Genomic DNA, 24,477 nt, shown 5'->3' with positions numbered 1-24,477 from the left:
CTTGCAAGAACCCGGACCAGCCCATCTTCACGAATAAAAATTTGAGTTTTGGATACAGGGCATCTTGGGATTTGTAGTTTCAAGCCTCACCGGTGCGTGAGTAGTGGTGTAAGAAAGCTCTGCGCATGCGTAGGGTGGCTATCCACACGTGTCGTTAAAGGGTTTCTGTTTATATTGAGCCGCTAGTCTGTTGCGGAGGTTTTCCTTGATTTTCTCAACAGAGCCTTGCAATAGGGGTCTCAATTCTTGCTTTTTCATGACTGAAGGTTGCAGGGACTGATCGTGGCAATGGGGAGTGGGCTAAGTTGTTTTCAAGTTGAGGCATTCCCATAGACCTGTCCCTCACCTGAAGGTCAAAGAAACCACAGCAAAACCTATCAAAGGCCTCGGTTGTACTTTGGGATTCCAATCATGGTTACTTTAGTAAATATTGTTTTAAGCAGGGCAAGAAGACAACGAACCTGCAGTCAACTGAGGAGCTGTGCTTAGGACTACATTTTCAAATAATTTATGATTTGAATCATTACTCAATAAGCTTATGGTCAGGTAAGCATAATTTGGATGGGTCATCTCTAACGGAGCAAATTATGCTATATCCACTGAGATGGAGGTGCGGCTGAAGAGTGAATCCGTTATCAGCGGTAGGACTAGGAGGGGATGGAGACGGGAAGGGAGTAGAGGAAAGCACCAGGTCTCCAATTCTATAATGGTTTACGGCTGAAAAGGAAAAACTACTGAATTCAAACGGCAGAAGCATTCATGACCTGGCTCTTGCCTAAATGCTCTGGGCAAGGACTCTCATCTCACTTTTAAGGTAGGTTAAGGGATTAGGTCTTCTGATCGAATTTAGCTGCCTTGTTTTATTTTAGAAGTTATTGCCAGGGGCTGAATAAGTTGACTCAGCGATTAAGAGCACTTGTTGCTTTGCGACAGGACCCTGGTTTTGAGTGCCAGCAATTGTATATGGCAGCTCACAACTGTCTTGTAGCTCTAGTTCCAGGAGATTCAACACCTGACTGACTCTGCCACTCGACAGAAACGTGATGCAGACATAAATGCAGGCAAAACAAACATAAATTAAAAAAAAAAAAAAAAAAAAGCCGGGCAGTGGTGGCGCATGCCTTGAATCCCAGCACTTGGGAGGCAGAGGCTGGCGGATTTCTGAGTTCGAGGCCAGCCTGGACTACAGAGTGAGTTCCAGGACAGCCAGAGCTACACAGAGAAACCCTGTCACAAAAAACAAAAAAACAAAAAATAGCCACGTGTTATTTTTCAGTCCCATGTAAAAGTGTTTAAACAGCATTGAACAATAACAGGACAGTTGCTCTAGTAAAATCCTGCCCTGCTCTTTACGTTGGTGTCGTGCTGTTTAGAGGAGCGAAAGAGAAAGTTACATTTTAACCCCTCCCCCAGTTTCTCTGTGTAGCCTTGGCTGTCCTGGAACTAGTTCCGTAGACCAGGGAGTGCTGGGGTTAAAGGGGTGCGCCACCACTGCCCGGCTTCATTTTAACTTATTTTTGATCAAAGGGTTTTGTGATGTAGCCTAGGCTTTCCTGGTAACAGAGGGGTCTACTGTTGCCTTATTCCCTATCCCTGCCCTCCCTCCCTCCCAATCCAGTTCTGAGGCACGCCGGACTGCGAACAGTTTAAATTTTAGGGAGTTGTAGTAAGGACACGGTTAGCTGTAGTTGAAGGATTCCCAGGTCCATTACACACCGAAAGCACCCATGCACTACTAAATTTCTAGCTCCAGCAAAATCTGCAACTCAGTGGGGCTGGGGCCAGTTAAGAGTATTGTGGGCTCTCGTAGAGGACCCAGGTTTGATTTCAGCATCCACATGGCTCACCACCACCAGCTTCACAGGCATCCAATGCAATCTTCTGATCCCCACGGCACTGCGCGCACATGGTTCAGGCAAAAATACCAATATACATTAAAGAAGAAAGAAGAAAGCTGCAAAAAAAAAAAGAAAAAGGAAACGAGACGCTGGGAGGACCTAATGGCAAGAGAGGCCTAGAGGCGGTTCTTATTCTCTCACGTGACTCAACTTGGCCAGGGCCGTTCTGTGCCAGATCACGTGTGAGTGCTTCGCTCTCCGATTGGCTTTGGTAGGCCAGTTTGAACGGCGTACGGAAGCCGAAACTGTTCATTTCGGCCGCGTTTAATTTTTTTTTTTTTTTTTTTTTTAATTCCCTGCCTCTGGCTCCCTCCTTCCGCGCGAGCCTCTGGAGAAGCTGCAGCACTTAGGCGCCGCCGCTGCCTCCCGGGGCCTGGTAGGTGGGCCTCGCTCGGCCGGGGCCCCTTGGCTTCAGCTCGCCTCGAACCTCCCTGGGTTCTGGGCCTGCGCCGCGCGCCGCCCAGGCGTCGGGGTCGCGCCCGGCTGAGAGGCGGGGTACCGGGTTGGGCCAGCTCTCGAGGCCGGCAGAACGGGCCGGGCGGGGGAGGGGGAGCTGATCTGATCTCAAGGGGTGGGGCCTCGGCGCCCGGGCAGGTTCGGGTGCCACGAGATGCGGGCCAGTGGGGCGGCTGGGGTCGGGCTGGAGGGGCGCTGATTGGGGGAATCGTCGGGGGACGTCGCGTGGATCGGGTGTGTGTGGGGATCTGTTTCGGCGGGGCTTGGTTGGGTCTGATTCGGGGGAGACAGCCTTGAAAGTTGAGAGGGGAAGGTTGTTTTATCCTAATAGGGAGGGGCGTCAGACTTAAGACCAGAGGGCTTTGCTGAGTCTGGCTGCGAGGCGGTGGTGGGATCCGTTGAGGGTAGCTCACCCGGCGGGTGTTTGTGCGGGACTCTGTAAGGGAAGCTGCAGGGATTGGACGGATGGGGTCTCCGACGTGAAGTGATGGGGGTAGGGTGGGGGTGGGAGGGGGCTTAGGGGAATTTGATTGGGGGAGCTGCCAGAGGTCCGTCAGCATTAATTCCTGCTGACTGGGGCGGAGGGTAAGAGCTAGAGAAGCTTGGCCAGATCTGATTGGGGGCAGGCAGCGGGCATTGGGGGCTTTGATCGTGGGTTGGGTGATTCTGACTGGCTCTCATTCAAAGAGACATTGGAAACCTATCGGGTATTGCTTGTATTCTGGTTAAGGAGGGTCACAGGGCCGCGTCTAGGTCAGAAAGGGGGCCATGTGGCGTCTACTGAGCTTGTAGAGCCGGTTTAGAAGAGGGAGCAGGGATGAGCAAGATCTGGGCGCTTAGGGACCTAGAGGAGCTCAGGAATCTAGGAGGCGGCTGGCATCTAGTGGAGCTGGAAGGCTGGATTTTGGGGAAGGGAATCCTCGTGGACTGAGCCTTCACCTGAAAGACCGCTGGGGCGGGGCCCCTCGCCCTCGAGGGAGGCGGAAGCCGTGAGGCCCGTAACCGGGGGCGGCGGTGGCGTGAATCGCTTTGGAAAGAGGGTTCCTCGTTAGGCTCGATGTGGATCCGTCGCGCCCCCGCCGCTGGTCCTGATGGCCCGCTTTTATATTCCCCCCACTCGCACTCCCGAGCCCGCGACTGCGTGGCCGAGGATGGCTTAGCTGGCGGGGACCCCGCACTTGGACAGGCGCGGATTGGAGGCCTCCGCTTCTCGGCGGAGAGCGCTTGCGTCTGCATGTAGCCGCCTCTGCCTCGGGGACTCAACTTGGGTCTCACACAGAACTCCAGCGACCCAGCGCTGATCCAGGCTCCTACCCCTGCAGTTCGCCTTGCGCCATGGACTGGCAGCCAGACGAGCAGGGCCTGCAGCAGGTCTTGCAGCTTCTCAAAGACTCGCAGTCGCCCAACACAGCTACTCAGCGCATTGTGCAGGATGTATCCTTCTTTCCTTCCGGGGCTCACGGAACAGGGCCGATGTCTGCACCTCGTGAAGGCCAGAGAGGGAGGGACTACTTCTTGATTCCCAGACTCTTTCTGCTGCGAGAGAACATGAATTAAAGGTTTAGGTCTTTGGTTCCATTTCTGGAGTGGAGAAAATGATGGGCATGTCTGATGTTCACTGAGTACTTAATCCTATAACTGTTAAGCTGAGTGTTGGTAACTTTCCTTTAACAGATGGGAACCTGGAGGCTTAAACAGGGAAAATGCCTCAGCTAGGAACCAGGGTAAGAAGTCCAGCCATCGCAGACTTTAGTGGTATGCCTTGTCAGAATGAGGGTAGATGGGTAGGGACGCTGGAGTTGCAATATGAGTGTTTTTGTAGTTGAAAACTTTTTTCCTAAGAGCTCTCTCTCTCTCTCTCTCTCTCTCTCTCTCTCTCTATATATATATATATATATATATATATATATATACACATACATACACAAATACATATATATATATATGTAGATAGATATAGATTAGTTTTGTTATTAATTTGATACACCTATGAAGAGGGGCTTTCAATTGAAGAATTATCTCAATCAGACTGGCCTGTGGGCATGGCTGTGGGAAATTTTCTTGATAATAATTGATGCTGGTCTGTATAAGAAAGGTTGGTGGATGTGAGTTGGGGAAGGAACCAGTAAGCAGCTTTGTGCAGAGGTTTCTTCTTCAGTTATATTCCTGGAGTTCTTCCTACCTTGGGACTTCCCAATGATGAACTAAAACAAACCCTTAGTGTTTTATCACAGCAACAGAGAAGCAAATTAGAGTAAGATCAGAATTTTAAATGATATATGGTCATGATACCATCCACCTTTAATCACAGTGTTAAGGAGGCAGAAGCTAGTGAATCTCGGAGTTTAGGAGTAACCTGGTCTTATGAAAACTATCTCAAATAAAAAAATTGAGTGCTCGAAGCAGTATCAAATTTCACTTGAAAATAGGACTAGTCCATCACCTTTTCCTGCAGGGCTGAGACTGGAACATAGGAGCCTAGAGCATGCTAGCCACTTGAGCTGCATCCCTAAGTCCTGCTCCTGAAACTCAGCCATTTACTTTAGTTCTCTCTCTCTCTCTCTCTCTCTCTCTCTCTCTCTCTCTCTCTTTCTCTCTCTCTCTCTCTCTCTTTCTCTTTCTCTTTCTCTTTTTGAGACAGGGTTTCTGTCCTGTCCTGGAACTCACTTTGTAGACCAGGCTGGCCTCAAACTCAGAAATCCTCCTGCCTCTGCCTCCTAAGTGCTGGGATTAAAGGCATGCGCCACCACGCCAGCTTTAGTTTTCTCTTAATGGTGCTGGAGACTCAGTGGTCTGGCCTCACACATGCTAGATGCATATTTTACCACTGAGACCCCTGGGCTGGTTTTTCTTGTTCTTTTCTTTTTCGTTCTTTTTTTTTTTTTTTTTTAGTCATGGTCTTTTAATATAACAGATTAGTTTAGAACTAAATATGTAGCCAGGTTCTCCCTAAACTAAGAGTGATCTTCCTGCCTCAGCTTCCCTGGGGCTAGGGTTTTAGGCCTGCGCCACACTCAAGTAGCCTTCCATTCTGCTTGAGAAAAGCAGGCGTCACTGGAGGGCCAAGATCAGAAGTGAGTAGCAGCTGCCAGTTTAAGAGAAGCCTAGCCCTCTCCTGTTCTGGTAAGGATATAAGGGTCATGTAGGAGTTCAGACATGTGCCCTAGTCCCTGTGTGGACTTGATCCTCCTGAGAAGGCCCTATGGCGCTGTGAGGTTAGGAATTGAATTGATCAGTATTATCCAAGGAGTTGGCTGCCTAATTGATTTTATCACTAGCATTTTGAGCAGTGTGACACTGGGAGAGTATTGCCTAAGAAAGGCTCTTGGCTCTCAAGTACTTTGGTTTGTTTGTTTGTTTGTTTTGTTTTGAGAGAAGGTCTTGGGTTAATGCTGGCCTGGAGTTCTAAGATCTTGCCTCAGCCTACCTAGTGTTGGGATCACTAGCATGCCCCAATATACCTGGCTTTCCAAGTTCCTTAACAGCCTGGCAGAAACTTAAACAACTCAACCAGTTTCCTGACTTTAACAACTACCTGATCTTCGTCCTGACCAGACTCAAATCAGAAGGTATGTTCTCTGTCCCTCCAGGCCACACAGATCTTGCTTCTCTCTTAGTCCTCTGACCTTAGCACTTTTCCTACAGATGAGCCAACCCGCTCTCTGAGTGGCCTCATCCTCAAGAACAATGTGAAGGCGCATTACCAGAGCTTCCCGCCTCCTGTGGCTGACTTCATCAAACAGGAGTGTCTCAACAACATTGGCGATGCCTCCTCTCTCATCAGAGCCACCATCGGTGAGGGGGCTGTGGGGGTCATCATCAAGGACACACTAAGGGCTTGCATTGGGCCAAGAAGCTATTCAACGTGTTCAGGGTGTTGCTTACTGAATGCTCCAGCACCCTCTGATAGCACTCTTACTACTGCCATCTGACTGGAGAGGAAACTGAGGCACAGAGATGATAAAGGGACTTGCCTGGCAAGTAACAGCTTGGAAACAAGCCAGGCAGTGCAGGTCAGTCTTTTTTTTTTTCCCTCCCCTTTTTTTCTTTTTGAGAAAAGGTAGCCCAGACTGGCCTCAAACTTTGCACTCTTCTGCCTCAGCCTCCTGAGTGCAGTGTCCATAGTCTCAAAAGACGGGCCTGATGCTCAGCAGTTAGAGTACCTGTTTCTACCGTCCAGACAGGAGTCATTAGTGATGCCCCTCAAACTATTCATACAAAGTGGGAATTAGTTAATGGAGGCAGGCGCCTTGCTGAAGAGATACCCAAGGACATTGCAGCAGTGCTGCTAAGGTTTACTTAAGGACATTCTCCTTGAAGACTTTACACTAAAAGTATTAATAGGTGATTTCTTAGCAACATTTGAGTCTGGAGATTAGAGGACAACATTGGAGAGTCAGTTCTTACCTCCCACCTTGTCAAGATGGTTTCAGGTTTTTGCTGTACAATGTGTTATTCCAGGCTCATTGGCACAGTAGCTTCCTGTCCTTTCTTCTCCGAGTGGACGTGATAGATTATAGATGCACAGCACTGCATCCAGCCCATGTGGGTTCTGGGGAGCAAGTCTGGGCCAGCAGGCTTGGTGGTGGCTGGTTTTACCTGCTGAGTCATCTTCCCAGCTCCAGAGTTTTTAAGCCATTGTTTTTCTTGAAATCTGTCAACTAAAAAAGTGGTTTTGTTTTTTTACTTATTTGTTTGTGCTATGTGTGTGGAGATTAGAGGACAACTTAGTTGTTGTTTTTCTCCTTTTATGTGGGGTATAGTGTTGGAACTCAGGCCATGGTGGGTGGGAGCAAGTGCCTTTAACCACTAAGCCATCTTGCTGGCCTTTCTGTCGACTGTTTAAAGGAAGAGACAGGAAAGAAAGCCTTAAAACTAAATACAAGGCTAGGTGTGGTAGCACACGCTTGTGATTTCAGCACTTAAGAGTTTGAGGCCAGCCTGGTCTAAATAGTTCCAGGCTAGCCCTCGGTGAGATCCTATCTCAATCAATCAATCAATCAATAAGCCTAGGCATGGTGGGCCATGCCTTTAATTTCAGTATTTGGGAGGTGGTAGCAGGTGAATCTCTTGAGTTCAAGCAACACTGAGGTGCATAGTGAATTCCAGCCCTGTCAAGATTACAAAGTGAGCCTCCCTGTATGACCTAACAAACAATGTAATGAAGACAGAAAAATAGTCCTGAATTAGAGCTGGATGTTTGGGCCTGTTGGGTTAAACCAAATATTCAGGGGGGGAAATTGAGTCTATATATATTTAGATTTTTTTCCTTAGCAATATAGTGTTTTGTTTTAAACTTACTTGTGTGGAGGGTAGAGTGGCGTGTATAGTGTGTGTGTGTGTGTGTGTGTGTGTGTGTGTGGTGTGTGTGTGTGTGGTGTGTATAGTGTGTGTGTGTGTGTGGTGTGTGTGGTGTGTGTGTGTGTGTGTGTGGTGTGTGTGTGGTGTGTGTGTGGTGTGTGTGTGTGTGTGTGTGTGGTGTGTGTGTGTGGTGTGTGTGTGTGGTGTGTGTGTGTGGTGTGTGTGTGTGGTGTGTGTGTGTGTGTGTGTGTGTGTGTGGTGTGTGTGTGGTGTGTGTGTGGTGTGTGTGTGTGTGTGGTGTGTGTGTGGTGTGTGTGTGTGTGTGGTGTGTGTGTGGTGTGTGTGTGTGTGGTGTGTGTGTGTGTGTGGTGTGTGTGTGTGTGTGGTGTGTGTGTGTGTGGTGTGTGTGTGTGTGTGGTGTGTGTGTGTGGTGTGTGTGTGTGGTGTGTGTGTGTGTGTGGTGTGTGTGTGTGGTGTGTGTGTGTGTGTGGTGTGTGTGTGTGTGTGGTGTGTGTGTGTGTGTGTGTGTGTGGTGTGTGTGTGTGTGGTGTGTGTGTGTGGTGTGTGTGTGTGTGTGTGGTGTGTGTGTGTGTGTGGTGTGTGTGTGTGTGTGGTGTGTGTGGTGTGTGTGTGGTGTGTGTGTGTGTAGTGTGTGTGTGTGTGTGGTGTGTGTGTGGTGTGTGTGTGTGTGTGTGGTGTGTGTGTGGTGTGTGTGTGTGTAGGTGTGTGTGTGTGTGTGGTGTGTGTGTGTGTGTGTGTGTAGGTGTGTGTGTGTGTGTGTGTAGGGGTGTGTGTAGGTGTGTGTGTGTGTGTGTGGTGTGTGTGTGTGTGTGTGTGGTGTGTGTGTGTGTGTGTGTGGTGTGTGTGTGTGTAGGTGTGTGTGTGTGTGTGTGTGGTGTGTATGTGTGGTGTGTGTGTGTGTGTGGTGTGTGTGTGTGTATGTGTGTGGTGTGTGTGTGTGTAGGTTAGAGGACAACTATGAAAGATTGTTCTCTCCTCCCACATGGGTCCCAAGGATCCAAGTCAGGTTGGTAGGGTTGGTGGCAGTGACCTTTATATGCTCAGCTATCTTGCTGGCCCCACACTATACTTTATAACTATGTATTATTGACATTATTGCAGGAATTGTAAGTCATCTCGAGGTGATTTAAAGTCTGTGGGAGGTTGGGGACATTGATACGTTGTGCCTGTTATCTACAGGAGGGTGTATATAGGTTCTGTGTAAACACTGTGCCCGTTCCTGTAATGTGCTTGGTTTTGGCCCTTCTGATGACCTGGAACTAATACCCCATAAAATATCTGTACTTGAAGAAGCCTTGGGTGAGCTTTAGGGTGCTGGTATTGTTTTTGAAACAGGGTTTACTACTCAGCCTGGGGTTTCAGACTTGGAATCTTCCTGCCTCAGCCCTCCAAGCAAGGACTAGCTTACAGATCTCTACTGCAGCGCCTGGTCACAGCTGATGCTCTTTGTTTCTGTGGAAAGCTGAGCCATGTGGTAGAAGAGGTTTTGTGAGATGGCCAGCCCAGAGCATGGGGCTTGTCTCAGAATGGGATGGCATCATCCTATAGTCTCACCAGTCATTTCAGAGAGGCTTCACTTTCAGGGGTTGGCATCACCTGAGAGTTGGCAGTGGCAGCTTCTGCCCTCCCTGCCATCCTTTATTAATGAGTGGTGTATGCATTGGACACAATATCCAGTTCTGCCGGGTGGCTCCATTGCCTTCAGGCCTCAGATAAAGCCTTCTACTGTGGATTTCATTATTCCAAACCAATTTATTGTAATGTGAGCATTAGTTCCAATGTCCATATACTTGTTTACTCAAGCAAACATTCCCTGATGTTCTGCATATGAGTGTGCACATACTCACATGCATGTAGTAGACAGGTGTGCACACCCATGCACATAGACGTGGGCCAACAGAGGATATCAGATACTCTGTTCTTTTACTCAAAGGATCTGGAGCAGCCGGGCGTGGTGGCACACGCCTTTAATCCCAGCACTTGGGAGGCAGAGGCAGGCGGATTTCTCAGTTCGAGGCCAGCCTGGTCTACAGAGTGAGTTCCAGGATAGCCAGGGCTATACAGAGAAACCCTGTCTCGAAAAACCAAAAAAAAAAAAAAAAAAAAAAAAGGATCTGGAGCTAGGCTGGTAGCCAGCAAGTCCTGAGATCTCAACTGTCATTACAGGTGTACCACTACACCTGTCTTTTTATGTATGTACTGGGAACTGAACTCAGGTCTTCATACTGGTCTAGAAAAGCACTCTTACCAACTGAGCCATCTCCCTAGCCCCCACCCTTATATCTCTAATTGTCAGTAGCATCCCCTCTCCCGATACAGAGGCTTTCACGACTTGGTTATTTGATTCCCATCACTGCCTGCTTCCCTGCTCTGGCCTTTCTTCTGTTACTACACCAGGACTGCAATACCTCTAGCCAAGAATCTTTGCTCCAGGTAACTGGAGGCCATACCCTCTTTAGCTGGTCCTAGTGGCACAGGCCTGTGATCCCAGCTACTTAGGAACCTGAGACAAGATCTGCATGTTCAGGTCTTGCCTTGGGACCTTAACTCAAAAGGTTAGAAAAGCAACAATAACAACAACAAAATAGGGCCGGGAATTTAGTTCAACAGGAGAATGCTTGCCCACCGTGCATAGGGCCCTGAGTTCAGTCTTTTGTACTATGAAATAAAAGTACTTGAAAGACAATTTACTCTCCTGAGGGCTTGCCTTGTGGCCACCCACATCTTGGGCTCATGCATCTTCACTTCATACCCCTCTCCACTTGTAAAAGCAGTGATTTGGGGCGGATTCCTATAACCTGGAACAGTTGTCTCATAGTGAGGCTATGTGCAGAGTTGGCAAGGACGACTTGAAGAGGGCCTGTCACTCTACAATGGAGTGTGTACTTGGCATTCATGAGGCCTGGGTTTTGTCCCCAGCACCCCAAAGAGAGGCTCAGGGTGCCATGTAGAACTTGCATGGGAGAGGAAAGAAAGCTGGTGAGCCAGTCCCTTGGTGGGGAGGGTTGAGGGACCAGTAGGCCCTTGCTCAGCCTGACCGGCCTCCTCTCCCTGGCTGCCCCAGGCATTCTCATCACCACCATCGCTTCCAAGGGTGAGCTGCAGATGTGGCCAGAGCTGCTGCCTCAGCTGTGCAACCTGCTCAACTCAGAGGATTATAATACCTGCGAGGTAGGTGGTGGGCAGTACCTGGCCTGACCCAAGCAGGGACTAGAGCTTAGAGTCGGCTCACAGCCATCCATCTCTCTGCTTAGGGAGCCTTTGGAGCCCTACAGAAGATCTGTGAAGACTCCTCGGAGCTTTTGGATAGTGATGCTCTCAACAGGCCCCTCAACATCATGATCCCTAAATTCCTGCAGTTTTTCAAGCACTGCAGCCCTAAGATCCGGTATGTGATGTTCCTCAGAGCAGAATGGTCTTAGAGTTGGTAGGCAGACGCAGGAGTTCATATGTGATCCATGCCTTCACTGACTACTAGGTCCCATGCCATCGCCTGTGTGAACCAGTTCATCATGGACCGGGCCCAAGCGCTGATGGACAACATTGACACTTTCATTGAGGTGGGTCACCAGGCTCCAGGTGGATAGGAAGAGGCTAAGGGGTCCTCAGGCAGCTGACCTTTCCCTTTTACACAGCACCTGTTTGCCTTGGCTGTGGATGATGACCCTGAGGTGAGAAAGAACGTGTGCCGGGCCCTTGTGATGCTTTTGGAAGTGCGAATTGACAGGCTCATCCCTCACATGCACAGCATCATCCAGGTGCGAATGCTCAATACCAAGGGCCAGTGGGTGGCTTGGGATGGGGAATCCCTCTCAGTTGAGCTAGGTCTCAGCCTCTCTCTGTTGCCCCAGTACATGCTACAGAGGACCCAGGACCATGATGAGAACGTGGCCCTGGAGGCCTGTGAGTTCTGGCTGACGCTAGCCGAGCAGCCCATCTGCAAGGAAGTCCTGGCCTCTCACCTGGTCCAGTGAGTACTCATACCCCATGCCCTCAGCCTCTAGTCCTCCCTGGACCTGTGCCTTCTCCTGGATGCTTTGCTTACTGTATCTTATGTGGTTTAAGTCAGTTTTCTTTGACTCCTGTGTACACTGATTTTTATGGGGTGTAACCTTAATGACTTTAAAAATTAGGTGACAGAAACCAAGTGTGGTGGCTCACGCATGTCACTTAGGAGGCTAAGCTTGGAATGATTGCCACAAATGCTGTGTAATGAGTTCCAGGCCAGCCTGGGTTACATGAGACCCTGTCTCAAAGAACAGCTAGAAGACAAAAAGAAGAAACAACCCATAAGCAGATGAAGGCTTCATCATGGCTGCTCAAGATGCTTAGAGAACGGCACCTACGTTAATTCCAGGCACGGCCCTCCTGGATAAGCGATGCTGTAGCTCTGACTTGCTTTTTTCTTTCTGATTTTTGAGTCAGGGTTTCTCCATGTAGTATAGCCATGGCTGTCCTGGCACTCGCTCGGTAGACTAGGCTGGCTTAGGATTTAAAGGGACCCTGCCTCGGCCTCCGGAGTACTGGGGTTAAAGGCTGTGCCTACGACTGCAGGCTCCGGTGTTCTTCAGTTTAGGAGTTCAGAGTCTCTTGAGTGGTACTTTAACAAGAGCTTACTTTTTGGGTTTTTGAGACAAGTGGGCCTAGAACTTAAGTGCTAGGGTTAGAGGCATGTGGCACCATGACTGGTTTGAGCCCCCTTGTGTTGACCATTTTGGATCACTTGGCTATCTCAGATTATTGATAGCAAGGAGAAGTTGTGGCTAGAGGGACATAGGACTTTGAGGAGGATTGAGACTCTTGCAGAGGGGGACAGGAAGGTTATATCAGTTAGATTTATCTATTATTCATTAGTACACTGTAGCTGTCTTCAGATGCACCAGAAGAGGGCACCAGATCTCATTATGGGTGGTTGTGAGCCACCATGTGGTTGCTGGGATTTGAACTCAGCACCTTCGGAAGAGTAGTCAGTGCTATTAAACGCTGAGCCATCTCGCCAGCTGTATCAGTTTTCGTGTTTAAAGCTGTGTGCGACCACGCTCTCTGCTGTTTCCACCAGCAGCCTGCCCGGCAGCTTTGTTTGCAGGGTCTGAACAATGGGTCAGATGTTTGTGCTTTGTGTAGTGCTAGGGAGCAGCATTGCTGAAGGTGTTCAGGGTTCTGGCATTCATGTGTGCATTCATGTTTGGGTCAAGAGGCTGTGTGGTGCTACTTGTCACTGAGTGATAGATGGGACAACTGGATGTGGCAGTAAACACTTGTAATCACAGTATTGGAGGTTGAGGCAAAAAGATGTTCTTTTTTTTTAAAAAAACATTTTTATTATTATTTACTATTACTTTTAAATCAGTGTTTTGCTTGCATGTATGTATTCCTGTACCACATGTGTGCAATGTCCACAGAGGCCAAAGGAAGGTATTGTGTTCCTTGGGGCTGGAGTTAGAGCAAGTCATGATTGTGACTGCTGAGCTATCTCTCCAGCCTCAAGAAGGTGTATGATTTCTAGGCCAGCCATGGCTACACAGACCGTTTCAAAAGAGGGAGAAAACTGTGTCTCCTAATCATGGTGGCTGAAAATATGTTGCTAATTCCCTGAAGGGAAGTGAACAGAAACAGGACAGAGGAATATGGGTGTGTTGAGCATAGTCTGCCCCTTGCTCCGTACTCTTATTCACACCTCTGCTTCCTTTTCAAGCCAGAGTCCCTGCATCCTACAACCAGTCTCTTTCCCAATAGGTTGATCCCTATCCTCGTGAATGGGATGAAGTACTCTGAAATTGACATCATCCTTCTTAAGGTCAGCCAAGGGGCATCCACAGCTGACTGTGGGTGGCTAAGACCATTGGGTATTGGGTTGGAGGTCTCCAGCCAGTGCTGAGAGAAATATGCCTGGGCTGGTCCCTAGGGGGATGTGGAGGAGGACGAGGCGGTACCTGACAGTGAGCAGGACATCAAGCCCCGGTTCCACAAGTCACGCACAGTGACATTGACTCACGAGGCTGAGCGGCCTGATAGCTCTGAGGATGCTGAGGACGACGATGATGATGATGCTTTGTCGGACTGGAATCTGAGTAGGTAGTAGGCTGGCTCCTGGGGGAGGGGGCGAGGCTGGTGGGGAGCACTTTATGAAGAACTGGTCTCAGGGCTGAAACCTGCCCCACAGTCCTCCCTGAGCTTAGCCTCCTTGTCCCCTCAGGGAAGTGCTCTGCAGCTGCGCTGGATGTCCTTGCCAATGTCTTCCGGGAGGAACTGTTGCCCCACCTACTTCCCCTGCTCAAGGGCCTCCTATTCCACCCTGAGTGGGTGGTCAAAGAGTCAGGGATCCTGGTGCTGGGCGCCATCGCTGAGGGTGAGTCTCTCCATTTCGTTGGCACTGGCCTGACCTGAGCAATGCAGATGGAGGCAGCCCCATAGCACAGGCCATTAAATCTTACTTACTTACTTATTCTTTTTTTGAGACAAGGTTTCTCTGTCCAGCTTTGGCTGTCCTGGAACTTGCTCTGTAGATTAAGCTGGCCTTGAACTCACAGAGATTCTGTGTGTTGGGATTCAAGGTTTGCATTACCACCATTTGGCTTCCTTATCTTTTTCAAATAGCTCTGTGATCTTTTTCTTCTCCTGGCTTGGCCTGAAAGGTGTCCCCCTCCCCCTAACAGGTTCTCAACATGCCAGCCCTCCCCCATTCTCATAAGCAGATGACTCTGTAATGGTTCAAGCATATGGATAGTAGCTCTTGCCCACTGTAGCTGTCCCACTAGGATACTTCTTGCATGAGAATCCATTCATGGGAACTCTGTCCATATATCCAGTACCAGTCCCAGGCTTCATACATGGCCAAACAGCTACACAGGCTGGTACCACTTCCCTTATTTCCCAGTGTACAACTGGCCTGAAACCTGATTCTCTGTTAGGCTGCCCACCAGAATTAGAAGTGCCTAGCTATGAAGTTTTCTTAAATTTAACGTAGTGTTAAGCTGAGCACAGTGTGTCCATGCCTGTAGTTACAGAACTGTAGGAGGACTGCTGCCAGCGTAGTCTACACAACAGGAGGTCAGGGACACTAGGGAGATACCAAAACCAGAACCCACGGGGCGTCCTGTAGTTGGCATGGCATTTCAGCTTTTTTCCCCCACAAGACATAGGATATGGACTGTGGCCAGTTTTGGTATGTGTGACTATCTCAACACCTAGAATTGTCACCTAAACTACAGGCATTGGGCAGCAAGAGCTTTTAGTCTGGAGAGCTTTTATTACCTGTGAGTGAGTGAGGCCTAGGGTTTGGACTGGGACACAATTTATCAGTACAACATTTGCCTGGATATTAAAAGGCTCTGGGTTCCACATCAAGAAATGGTTTCATGATTACTTTCTTGGTAATGATTCTATCTCAGATATCATGCAACAATGTGTACATGGTAGTTTTTATTTTATGAGATAAACTTGCTATGCTGTGATGTCTCTTGACTCAGACTCCCTAGAGTCTGATATTAATAAAGAGATGTGTTCATAGTTGGGCATATGCTTTTAATCCCAGTACTCAGAGACAGAGGCAGGCAGACCTCTTTGAGTTCAAGGCCAGCCTGGTCTCGAAAGACAGGGCGAAGCAGGTGTAGGGTGGGGGTAGGGGTTGGCGGGGTGCTAGGATGCATAAAGTCTTTTATTCCTATTACTGAGAAAACAAAACAAAACCCCACCAAACAAATTAAAATAAACAATTATAAAGTTAAAAAAATAAGGCCTGGAGATGGCTCAGTGGTTATGAGTGTTTGCTCTTTCAGAGAACAAGTTTCATTCCTAGCATCCATGTAGCTCTTTATGATTTCCTGTAACTTCAGCTCCTGGGTAGTTGAATCCTCTACTGACCTGTGGGCACTTGCACACACCATGCACATACCTGTGCCCACTCAACAATACCCCTCATACACTAAAATAAAATAAATCAAGCGAGGGAGTAGGAGGAAGAGAGAACCAGGGAGGGGATAAGAGAAAAGTACAAGTAAAGTATAGACGTTTCAGGTTGAGAGTCACTTCCTGTCCAGGCTTGCCTGCTTCTTTAATCCTGCAGCTTTGATTATTGTTTTGTTTTGAAGTAGGTGGTGGGAGAGGTAGGAGTGTTTCCCTCCATGATTATGCTGGCCTCCACCTTCAGTGCTAGCATTATAGGTTTGGGCTTCTGCCCAGCCAGAATTTGGACCACCTTCATCTGCAGTGTATCTGTGTCCCCCTTTGCTCCTGCCTTTTATGGGCTCTTTGAAGAGCCTCAGTTTTCCCACCTATCATGTTGTATTGGATATGCCCCAGCCTTCTATTCCCTTTCTCTTTCTCTTTCTCTTTCTCTTTCTCTTTCTCTTTCTCTTTCTCTTTCTCTTTCTCTTTCTCTTTCTCTCTCTCTCTCTCTCTCTCTCTCTCTCTCTCTCTCTCTCTTTCTCTCTTCCTCTCTTCCTCTCTTCCTCTCCCTCTCTCTCCCTCTCTCCCTCTCTCCCTCTCTCCCTCTCTCCCTCTCCCTGAGACAGGATTTCTCTGTATAGCCCTGGCTGTCCTGGAACTCACTTTGTAGACCAGGCTGGCCTTGAACTCAGAAATCTACCTGCCTCTGCCTCCTGAGTGCTGGGACTAAAGGCGTGCACCACCATGCCCGGCTCAGCCTTCTCTTAAAAGCCCTCCTGTGTCCTGGTAATTGCAGGCTGCATGCAGGGAATGGTGCCCTATCTACCTGAGCTGATCCCACACCTCATCCAGTGCCTGTCAGATAAGAAGGCTCTAGTACGCTCCATTGCCTGCTGGACGCTGAGCCGCTATGCCCACTGGGTAGTCAGCCAGCCACCTGACATGCACCTCAAGCCTCTGATGACGGAGCTGCTCAAGCGTATCTTGGATGGCAATAAGCGGGTTCAGGAGGCAGCCTGCAGGTGAGCCCTAACCCCTGACCCCTGTTCTTACAGTGGCCCTCACTCTGGGAAATGATGATGCCTGTTTTTGCTGACAAGACTCTGATGTCTGTTGTATTCGTACTGGCTGATCCTGGATACACCCTCCCTAGCTGCCTGTGGTGCTGCTCCATCCCCTAGGGTTGATGAAGCTTTTCTTCCTATCTTCTCTCCACCAGTGCATTTGCTACCCTGGAGGAGGAGGCATGCACGGAGCTGGTGCCCTACCTCAGCTATATCCTTGACACTCTCGTTTTTGCCTTTGGCAAATACCAGCATAAGAACCTGCTCATCCTCTATGATGCCATTGGCACCCTGGCCGACTCTGTGGGCCATCACCTCAATCAGCCGGTGAGATCCTAGACATACTCTGTCTCATGCTGTGTCCTTTAACATCTGGTGCCTTGGTTTGACCTGTGTTGCATGCCAAGGACATGGCCATAACCCTGTCAGGCAGGCTGAAACTCTTAGCCCTGTCCTTACTCTGCTTCCAGTCTAGTGGGATGACCAAGTCAGCTCAGTCAGTCAACGGGTTTTCCAGGGAGGGATCAAGGATTAAAAAGAGAAAAGACCATTAGACAACACTGTAGCATGATTCCAGGCAGTTCTGAGGCTGGGGCAGGTTTATTTTTTTCCTAGTCTGTTTTTATACCATTTTAATTTATACCATTTATATCATTTTCATTGCGTGCAAGGTCTAGGTTAAGGAACAAACAAGGTGATAAACACAGAGAGGCAATAAACTGCACTGTTTCTAAGGGCTTATCAGGATGACCAAGATATCTGAGCCTACTTCCCTGTCCTAGCCCAAAGTCATTCTTGCCGGAAGCCTACTTCCTTGTTCTATCCCAAAATCAGATTTCTGCCTGAACTTACTTCCCTGTCCTGGCCCAGTGTCAGATTCCTCCCTTAAGCCTACTTCCTTGTTCTGGCCAATGTCAAATTCCTGTGAAGTTTCTAGAAGCAGCCCCAGAAGCTCCCACAGTGGAAGAGATGGACAGTTAAGAGATAGCATGGCCGCTGCTGTGCTGGGTCCCAGGAGGCCCTGCCCAAGTTCCTGGGATTGGGAGGAAAGGGCATACTGATGAGATGATCGATCGGGAGCACAGATCTCATCCTTCAAGGGATAGCACTGTGTGAGTTAGGCTGCAACTCCCTCTCCAGGAATACATTCAGAAGCTGATGCCTCCACTGATCCAGAAGTGGAATGAACTCAAGGACGAAGACAAGGACCTCTTCCCCCTGCTGGAGGTGAGTGGGCTCAGGTCCTTCCCTCAGAGCCCTCCTTCCTGGCCTGGGCTTACCTTTTCCCTTTTCCCTGCTAGTGCCTATCATCTGTGGCCACTGCCCTGCAGAGTGGCTTCCTGCCCTACTGCGAGCCTGTCTACCAGCGCTGTGTTACCCTGGTACAGAAGACACTGGCCCAGGCCATGGTGAGCACCCTGGGCCTCCTGACCATATGTTCTATTGCCCAGGCCCTAGACTGCTTCCCTCATCTGTCTCATTTATATCTAGATGTATACACAACACCCCGAACAATATGAGGCCCCAGACAAAGACTTCATGATTGTTGCGTTGGACCTGCTTAGTGGCTTGGCTGAGGGCCTGGGTGGCCACGTGGAACAGCTGGTAGCTCGGAGTAACATCATGACATTGCTCTTCCAGTGTATGCAGGTGAGTGGGTATAATAAGCCACTGCCAAGTCAGGCCATACCTAAATAGGTCAAGTTTTTTTTTTTCTCCTTTTCCTTTTTCTTTTTTAAGACAGGGTTTCTCTGTATATCCTAGCTGTCCTGGAACTCACTCTGTAGATCAGGCTGGCCTCAAACTCACAAGAGATCTGCTTGTCTTTCTCCAGTGTACTGGGATTAAAAGCACGTGTTACCACTGTCCAACTAATCTCTGGTTATATAAGCAAACAAATGAATAAATGTATGTTGCGTGGTTCCTTGGGATTAACATCTGGAGTTTGCCTGCCCTCCCCCACACAGGTGTGCACTCATACCCTGCTCACACATACATAGAACAATAAAATTTTTGTCAGATAGTATAATGCAAACTGATTTGCAAAATAAAGTACAGGCATTTGTGGTGGCATAGCCTTTAATCCAAGCGCTTTAGATTTGGAGGCACGGGTGCTAATAATGACAACTGCCTGTTGTTTTAGCTTCCCAGGGAACCTGACTCCCTCTTCTAGTTTCCAAGGATACTTATAAATGTGTACACCCTCTCACCCAACATACACATGTAATTAAAGATGGAAATAAAAGGGTGCAGCTGCATAGAGGTGCCCGCGATTCAGAGCACTGGGGAAGCAGAGGCAGGTGGATTGCTGGGGTTGGTTCTCTGGCCAGCTTGTCTAGCTGAGTTCTAGTGAGCTCAGGTTCAGAAAGAAACTTCCTCAGAAATAAGATGAGGTGGCAGCTGGGGATGCACACGAGCGAGCGCCACACAGTGGGGTCTTAGCAGGAACAAGGTAGTATCTGGGTCAGCCAGGTCTATGTAGCAACCTGACTCAAAGGAAAATTAAGAGTGTATGTAATACAATTTACTTTTTGCGGTTTTGGGAGGCAGGATGGGTAGGGGTAAAACGGGGTTCTAGAGGTTTTTAAAAGTAAATGCTTACCAATGAACTCCAACCCTGTGTCCTGGGAAACAGCTGTAGTACAATAGGAGAAGGCTAGTGAAGTAAGGTCTGTTTGGTGGACAGACCTGTACCTCAGCTAGTGTTTGTGGTCATGATGTGCTCTAGGGGGACTGTGCCACCTCACATGGCTTAGATGGGAGGAGTAGGAGCAGCCCTGCCATTTCTGCCATCTTTCCCAACTCCAGGATTCCATGCCTGAGGTCCGGCAGAGCTCCTTTGCCCTTCTGGGAGACCTTACCAAAGCCTGCTTTATCCACGTCAAGCCCTGTATTGGTAAGCTACCCTGTTTGCCCCCGTCCCATGACCTCAACATTGGCCTCAAGTGATGGAGACATACCCTGGGAGGCCCATGACCAGACTGGGATGTATTCGTACTGTCTGATGGGGCTGCCCAGTCAGCTCTGGGAGCTTGGCGGGCCTCAGTGGCCTTTCTGCTCAGTCGGGGTTTTTTCCCCCCTCCCTGCTCTTTTCTTTGCATTAGCTGAGTTCATGCCTATTCTGGGCACCAACCTGAACCCTGAGTTCATCTCTGTCTGCAACAATGCTACCTGGGCCATTGGGGAGATCTGCATGCAGATGGGTGAGTGCCCCGAGAGTGGCAGACTGCCTGCCTCTTCATTGCTCTGTCTCCATCCTATTGGTCAGGGGGAAGAACATACTTTGATCTCCCTGACAGGTGAAGTCAAATAACTGAAGGGCCATTTATGATGTGGGGTAGACAGTCTGTTCCTACTGAGCGGACCATCTCATGTAATTGTTTTTCTGAAAGGTCCACTGGGATCAGTGACTTTGACCTCCTGTCCTTGGGGAAGACTGGGTGGAGTGGTCTTGTTACCTTCTGGGTAGTGACTTCAGAGACTCCTTTGGGTGGTTCTGTTGTGTGTTGGCTGTGGACTTGGTGGGGAGCATCCCGAGAAGGGTCTTGGTTCTCTCGGGTGTGGTGGCATGCCAGTCTGCATGTAACTGGGATCATGGAGTGAGGTCAGCTATGCCCAGCTGGTACTCTGTGGGTGGAGTGGGCCATGCAGGGCTCTGAATGGCTGCTCCCTAGGGGCAGAGATGCAGCCTTATGTGCAGATGGTCCTCAACAATCTGGTGGAGATCATTAACAGGCCCAACACGCCCAAGACACTGCTGGAAAACACAGGTGAGTATCAGGCCGGGGCTGAGGGGGGGCCCTTCCAGGAAGGAAGGGTGCTAAGACCTGAAATAGAATCGGGAGGGATGAAGGAAGAATATATGGATGGGAAGAGATCCAGGCTGGGTGGGGAGAACACCTCTATGGGCCAAACTCAAGGGCCCAGGATAGCCACAGGATCGTTCAGTTGGGGCCTGTGGGGCGGGGCTTGGTGCCTCCTGTCAGAGGCCCCGCCACGTACCGTCCCGGGGCCACTCGGGGTTGCAGGTCGCCTGACGAGTCCCTCTGCCATTCCAGCCATCACCATCGGCCGCCTGGGCTACGTGTGCCCGCAGGAGGTGGCACCCATGCTGCAGCAGTTCATCCGGCCTTGGTGTGTGCCTGCCTGGGTGGGACCTGATGGGGGTGGGCAGTACAGCTGTACCCTCCAGCGCCACCCCCCCATGGATGCATGTGGGAGACCTCTACCCACTGACCCCACCCTGTCCCATTCCCTCCATCCATCCTTCATCTGTGCTTGTCCAGCCCCAAGTCCATCCACTGACCTGCTGCCCTCCTCCATGGCCAGGTGCACGTCCCTTAGGAACATCCGGGACAACGAGGAGAAGGATTCTGCCTTCCGAGGCATCTGCATGATGATTGGTGTCAATCCTGGGGGTGTTGTGCAGGTCCGGGCAGCGGGGCTCAGAGGGCAGGGCGGGGGCTGGCTTGGGCGGCCCCTCACATGGGATTCGTCATGTTTCAGGACTTTATTTTCTTCTGCGATGCTGTAGCCTCCTGGGTGAGCCCGAAGGATGACCTTCGGGACATGTTTTATAAGGTGAGGCTCCTGGTGGTCTCATGGGAGTCCTGGGTAATAGACACCACATGCTTGCCCCAGCCCACTGTGACCCTGCCTCACTGCAGATCCTCCATGGCTTCAAAGACCAAGTTGGGGAGGAGAACTGGCAACAGTTCTCAGAGCAGTTCCCACCTCTGCTCAAGGAGAGGCTGGCAGCCTTCTATGGGGTCTAGGTGAACGTGGAGACCACCAGGTGAGCAGGTCTTTAAGCCCTCGGGCCGATGGGAGAGTGACAAGGAAGAAGACCCTGAACCCCCACCCTCCCTTTCCCTTGCAGGTTTTTGTCTGCGTCATCGTCGGAGGGTGTGCTGGGGAATGTGCTGCTTCCAGAAGTCACTGTGCCCTGGTCGAGGGGGGTTAGGGAGGAGTCAGTGGGACCTAAATCCAGGTGCAACCCAGTCTGTGCATCTGTCCATCTGTTGGTCCACTTGCCCCACCGGGCCTGATGAGTGGGCAGGTGGGTGGGGACTCCATTCTCATCCTACAAATAGGGAGGGGGGTGGGACTTCTTGGTGGGCAAGAGTTCTCTGGGCTCTAATCTGGGTCATCTCGAGCAGCCCACTTGGGCCAGCTATGTGGGAGGGAGGAATCCATAAGGCCTGCCGAATCCGGTGTCAGATAAGGCAAGGGAATTACAGGTGGGGAGGGGGGTTCCTTGTAGAGAAGCATACACTCACATGTACACATGTGGACACACGCATGTGCGGGCACCACAGCCAGCTAGGCTGGGCCAAACGCCCCACCATTTCCTCGACTGCATGGAGACAGTAGAATTAGTGAACCCCCAAATTATGCCTATGGCCTCTGTGTACCTTGCATCTAGAGTATAAGAAGCTTCTGCTGTTCTGCCAGACTCGGCGGCAATTGGGAGGGCTGGGAGGTTTGGGGGACCTCAGCTGGGCTCCCAGGGCCAAGGGAGGAGGGTGGTCATTTTGGGGCTGCCATCTCAGCACTGGCTCACTTGGACCTGCTCCATACACTTCCTGCCAGCTTCATGGCAGCCTCATGTAGTGTGTCCCCATCGTTGTCACATCCTAGCCAGCAGCAGAGTGGGGACCATTGGAGCAGCTGAGACTGGCTTGAGGCTACCCTGTACCTGTGCTCCAAAGGTAATTAAAGGCACAGGCCTGGGACTAGTTTTCCTTGAGAAAGCTAATAATGGTTGCCAGAGCTGCTTTCCTGGATCTCTTGAAACAGCTTTAAGGATAGTTCTTTGCTCCTGAGAACCCCATTCTCAAGAGCTGGGGTAACAGCATATGATGGTGAGAACAAAGGACGAAGTTTACTGGGTCCAGCAAGATTTGAAGGCTTGGAGGAGCAGGGTGTACCCAGGGCCTCAAACTTTGTCCCTTTTGGGACTTAGGTTTATCACAGTGTCCACTGGACTCAGACCACACCAGATTGGTACACTGACTCAAAATCTTTGAAGAAATTTGTTCGCGATGCCATTGAAGTGGGAGGGGCTTCCCGAGAGGAGAGGGGCATGATTATTTCCAGATTAGCTATGGAAATGAGTCTTGTAAGATCCCTGGGGTTTATCTTCCATCCCCTTCTTTGCTTCCTACATATTTGGGAGCCCATTATATCTTGGGCTTTGACTGGAGTTCTGCATTTTAGGGCCTGCTCCGTCATCCCTCCAAGGACTTGGACCTTTATCCCTTCCAGGCCTTGTGTCCTTTCTCAAGTAGGGTCAGGCCCTGCCTCTGTTCCCAGGGACACTTAGTGCACATTCCATAACTCAGCTACTGGTCCCCATCCCCTCCAGCCTGAAACTTGAGCAGGTCTCTGGAAGCCATTTGTAGGAAAAAAAATTTTTTTAAAGAAAAATACCATTAGCTTTCTGGTAATTCCACTTCTTAGGAGCATCCTCTGCTGGGTCTTGGGGTGTATTGATGGATTGACTATCTGATGTAGTTGTGGCCCCTCTTTGTCCAAGGGAGGGGGGGAGTTCCAACTACCTTCAGGAAACGGGAGCCTGATTCTTGTATTTCCCTTTTTTTATTTTATTTTACTTTATTTTATTTTATTATTTTTTTAAAGAAATTATTTAATTTTTTAATTTATTTTTTAGTTGGTTTTTGCACAATGAAGTTTGAGTTTCTTAACCTCCCTTGTCCGGGGCTGCTGACATGGACTGATCTTGATCTGTAGCCCTCCCTGCTGCCTTTTCCCTGAGTCTTTATTACCATCACCCCCATGGGCTCCCAGGTCTATCCATCTGTTACTGTGCTGTGCTGGGGACTAGCGCCTAGGTGGCGTGAGATTCCACTCGTGTAGAACTTTGTTGAGTAAAGGTCAGTTTCTTGTGAAACACTTGGCGTCTCATTTCCTGGTCCTTGGCTTTGGTGGTGGAGTGGTGTGGGTGGAGGTGAGTCTCTGTGTAACTCCACTGCTATGGAAGTGGTGACTGTGGATGTGACGGAGGGGAATATGTGGACTCGAAGTGCACAGAACACCTGTCCTTTTCTCCTAGCTTCTGAGGATGTGCACACACAAGTGGAGATGTACCGCTGCTCCTGGTACTCTACCTGACCGAGGCAGGAGGATGTCAAGTTTGAAAATGTGGAGATAAATAGAATTCCATTTATGAAAATTGAGGCTAGCAGTAGTCAGTTTAGCTAGATACATAGTTCTGCTTTTATTCCCAGAACTTGAAAAGTAAATTGAGTGACCAAGGAATCTCCCTCTTTTTTCATCTTTGTAAGGTGGGAAGGTGATTAGACATGGTAGGTGTCCTCCTTGACAGTTAACAACTTAGTAAAGGCCTGCCATACAGTGAACTCATTTGCAAAGCCTTACAGCAGACATAACACAACTTTGGGCCACTAGGCAGATTGGAAATTCTTTGAGATCTTAGCTGGCCAGGCTGAATGGTGGTGGTGGTGATTGCCTTTAATCCCAGTGCAGTGGGCATTAAAGTGAGGAGATAGAGGTGGGTAGATTTCTGAATTCAAGACCTTCCTGGTTGAGCTGGAGAGACAGCTCAGCGGTTAAGTGCGCTGACTGCTCTTCCAAAAGTCCTGAGTTCAAATCCCAGCAACCACATGGCAGCTCACAACCACCTGTAATGAGATCTGACGCCCTCTTCTGGTGTGTCTGAAGACAGCTATAGTGTACTCACATACATAAAATAAATAAATCTTTAAAAACAAAACAAAAAAACCCTCCCTCTACAGAGTGAGTTTCAGGATAGCCAGGGCTACACTGAGAACCCCTGTTTTGGAAAACCAAAAAAGTGCCAAATGAGA

At 49.5% G+C, this 24,477-nt stretch overlaps 1 protein-coding gene and 2 non-coding genes across 10 annotated transcripts; all 3 read left to right on the top strand.

Annotated features, from left to right (window-relative positions):
• The first annotated feature begins 387 nt into the window (after window positions 1–387).
• On the top strand, window positions 388–23,540 carry Tnpo2 (transportin 2). Of its 8 annotated transcripts, none has more exons than XM_021170826.3 (25): window positions 388–546; window positions 3,634–3,788; window positions 5,848–5,923; window positions 6,000–6,149; window positions 10,741–10,847; window positions 10,931–11,064; window positions 11,155–11,236; window positions 11,312–11,434; window positions 11,528–11,646; window positions 13,413–13,473; window positions 13,582–13,747; window positions 13,873–14,025; window positions 16,360–16,585; window positions 16,783–16,954; window positions 17,768–17,854; window positions 17,929–18,036; window positions 18,119–18,277; window positions 19,436–19,523; window positions 19,732–19,830; window positions 20,302–20,397; window positions 20,656–20,761; window positions 20,957–21,056; window positions 21,134–21,208; window positions 21,295–21,422; window positions 21,507–23,540. In XM_021170826.3, exons 2-24 carry the CDS (start codon window positions 3,690–3,692, stop codon window positions 21,400–21,402), a joined length of 2,694 nt encoding a protein of 897 aa, XP_021026485.1. In that variant the 5' UTR covers window positions 388–546; window positions 3,634–3,689; the 3' UTR covers window positions 21,403–21,422; window positions 21,507–23,540. The 8 variants fall into 8 exon arrangements, with proteins under 8 accessions (XP_021026485.1, XP_021026482.1, XP_021026486.1 ...); XM_021170823.3 differs by lacking the exon at window positions 388–546 and adding an exon at window positions 2,194–2,274 and having other exon boundaries at window positions 3,677–3,788; XM_021170827.3 differs by lacking the exon at window positions 388–546 and adding an exon at window positions 2,205–2,274 and having other exon boundaries at window positions 20,686–20,761.
• On the top strand, window positions 16,631–16,700 carry LOC115031846 (small nucleolar RNA SNORD41). Its single transcript, XR_003837493.1, has one exon. It is a non-coding gene; the product is annotated as a small nucleolar RNA SNORD41 (small nucleolar RNA).
• Window positions 19,565–19,639, top strand: LOC147002368 (small nucleolar RNA ZL2). Its single transcript, XR_015048884.1, has one exon. It is a non-coding gene; the product is annotated as a small nucleolar RNA ZL2 (small nucleolar RNA).
• Window positions 23,541–24,477: the final 937 nt, after the last annotated feature.

The sequence above is a fragment of the Mus caroli genome, unplaced genomic scaffold (assembly GCF_978045245.1).
Source record: "Mus caroli unplaced genomic scaffold, Mus_caroli_1 scaffold_10, whole genome shotgun sequence".
Lineage (NCBI taxonomy): Eukaryota > Metazoa > Chordata > Mammalia > Rodentia > Muridae > Mus > Mus caroli.
The sequence above is the reverse complement of the archived record's forward strand: the minus strand, read 5'-3'. Positions and strand labels throughout refer to the sequence as shown.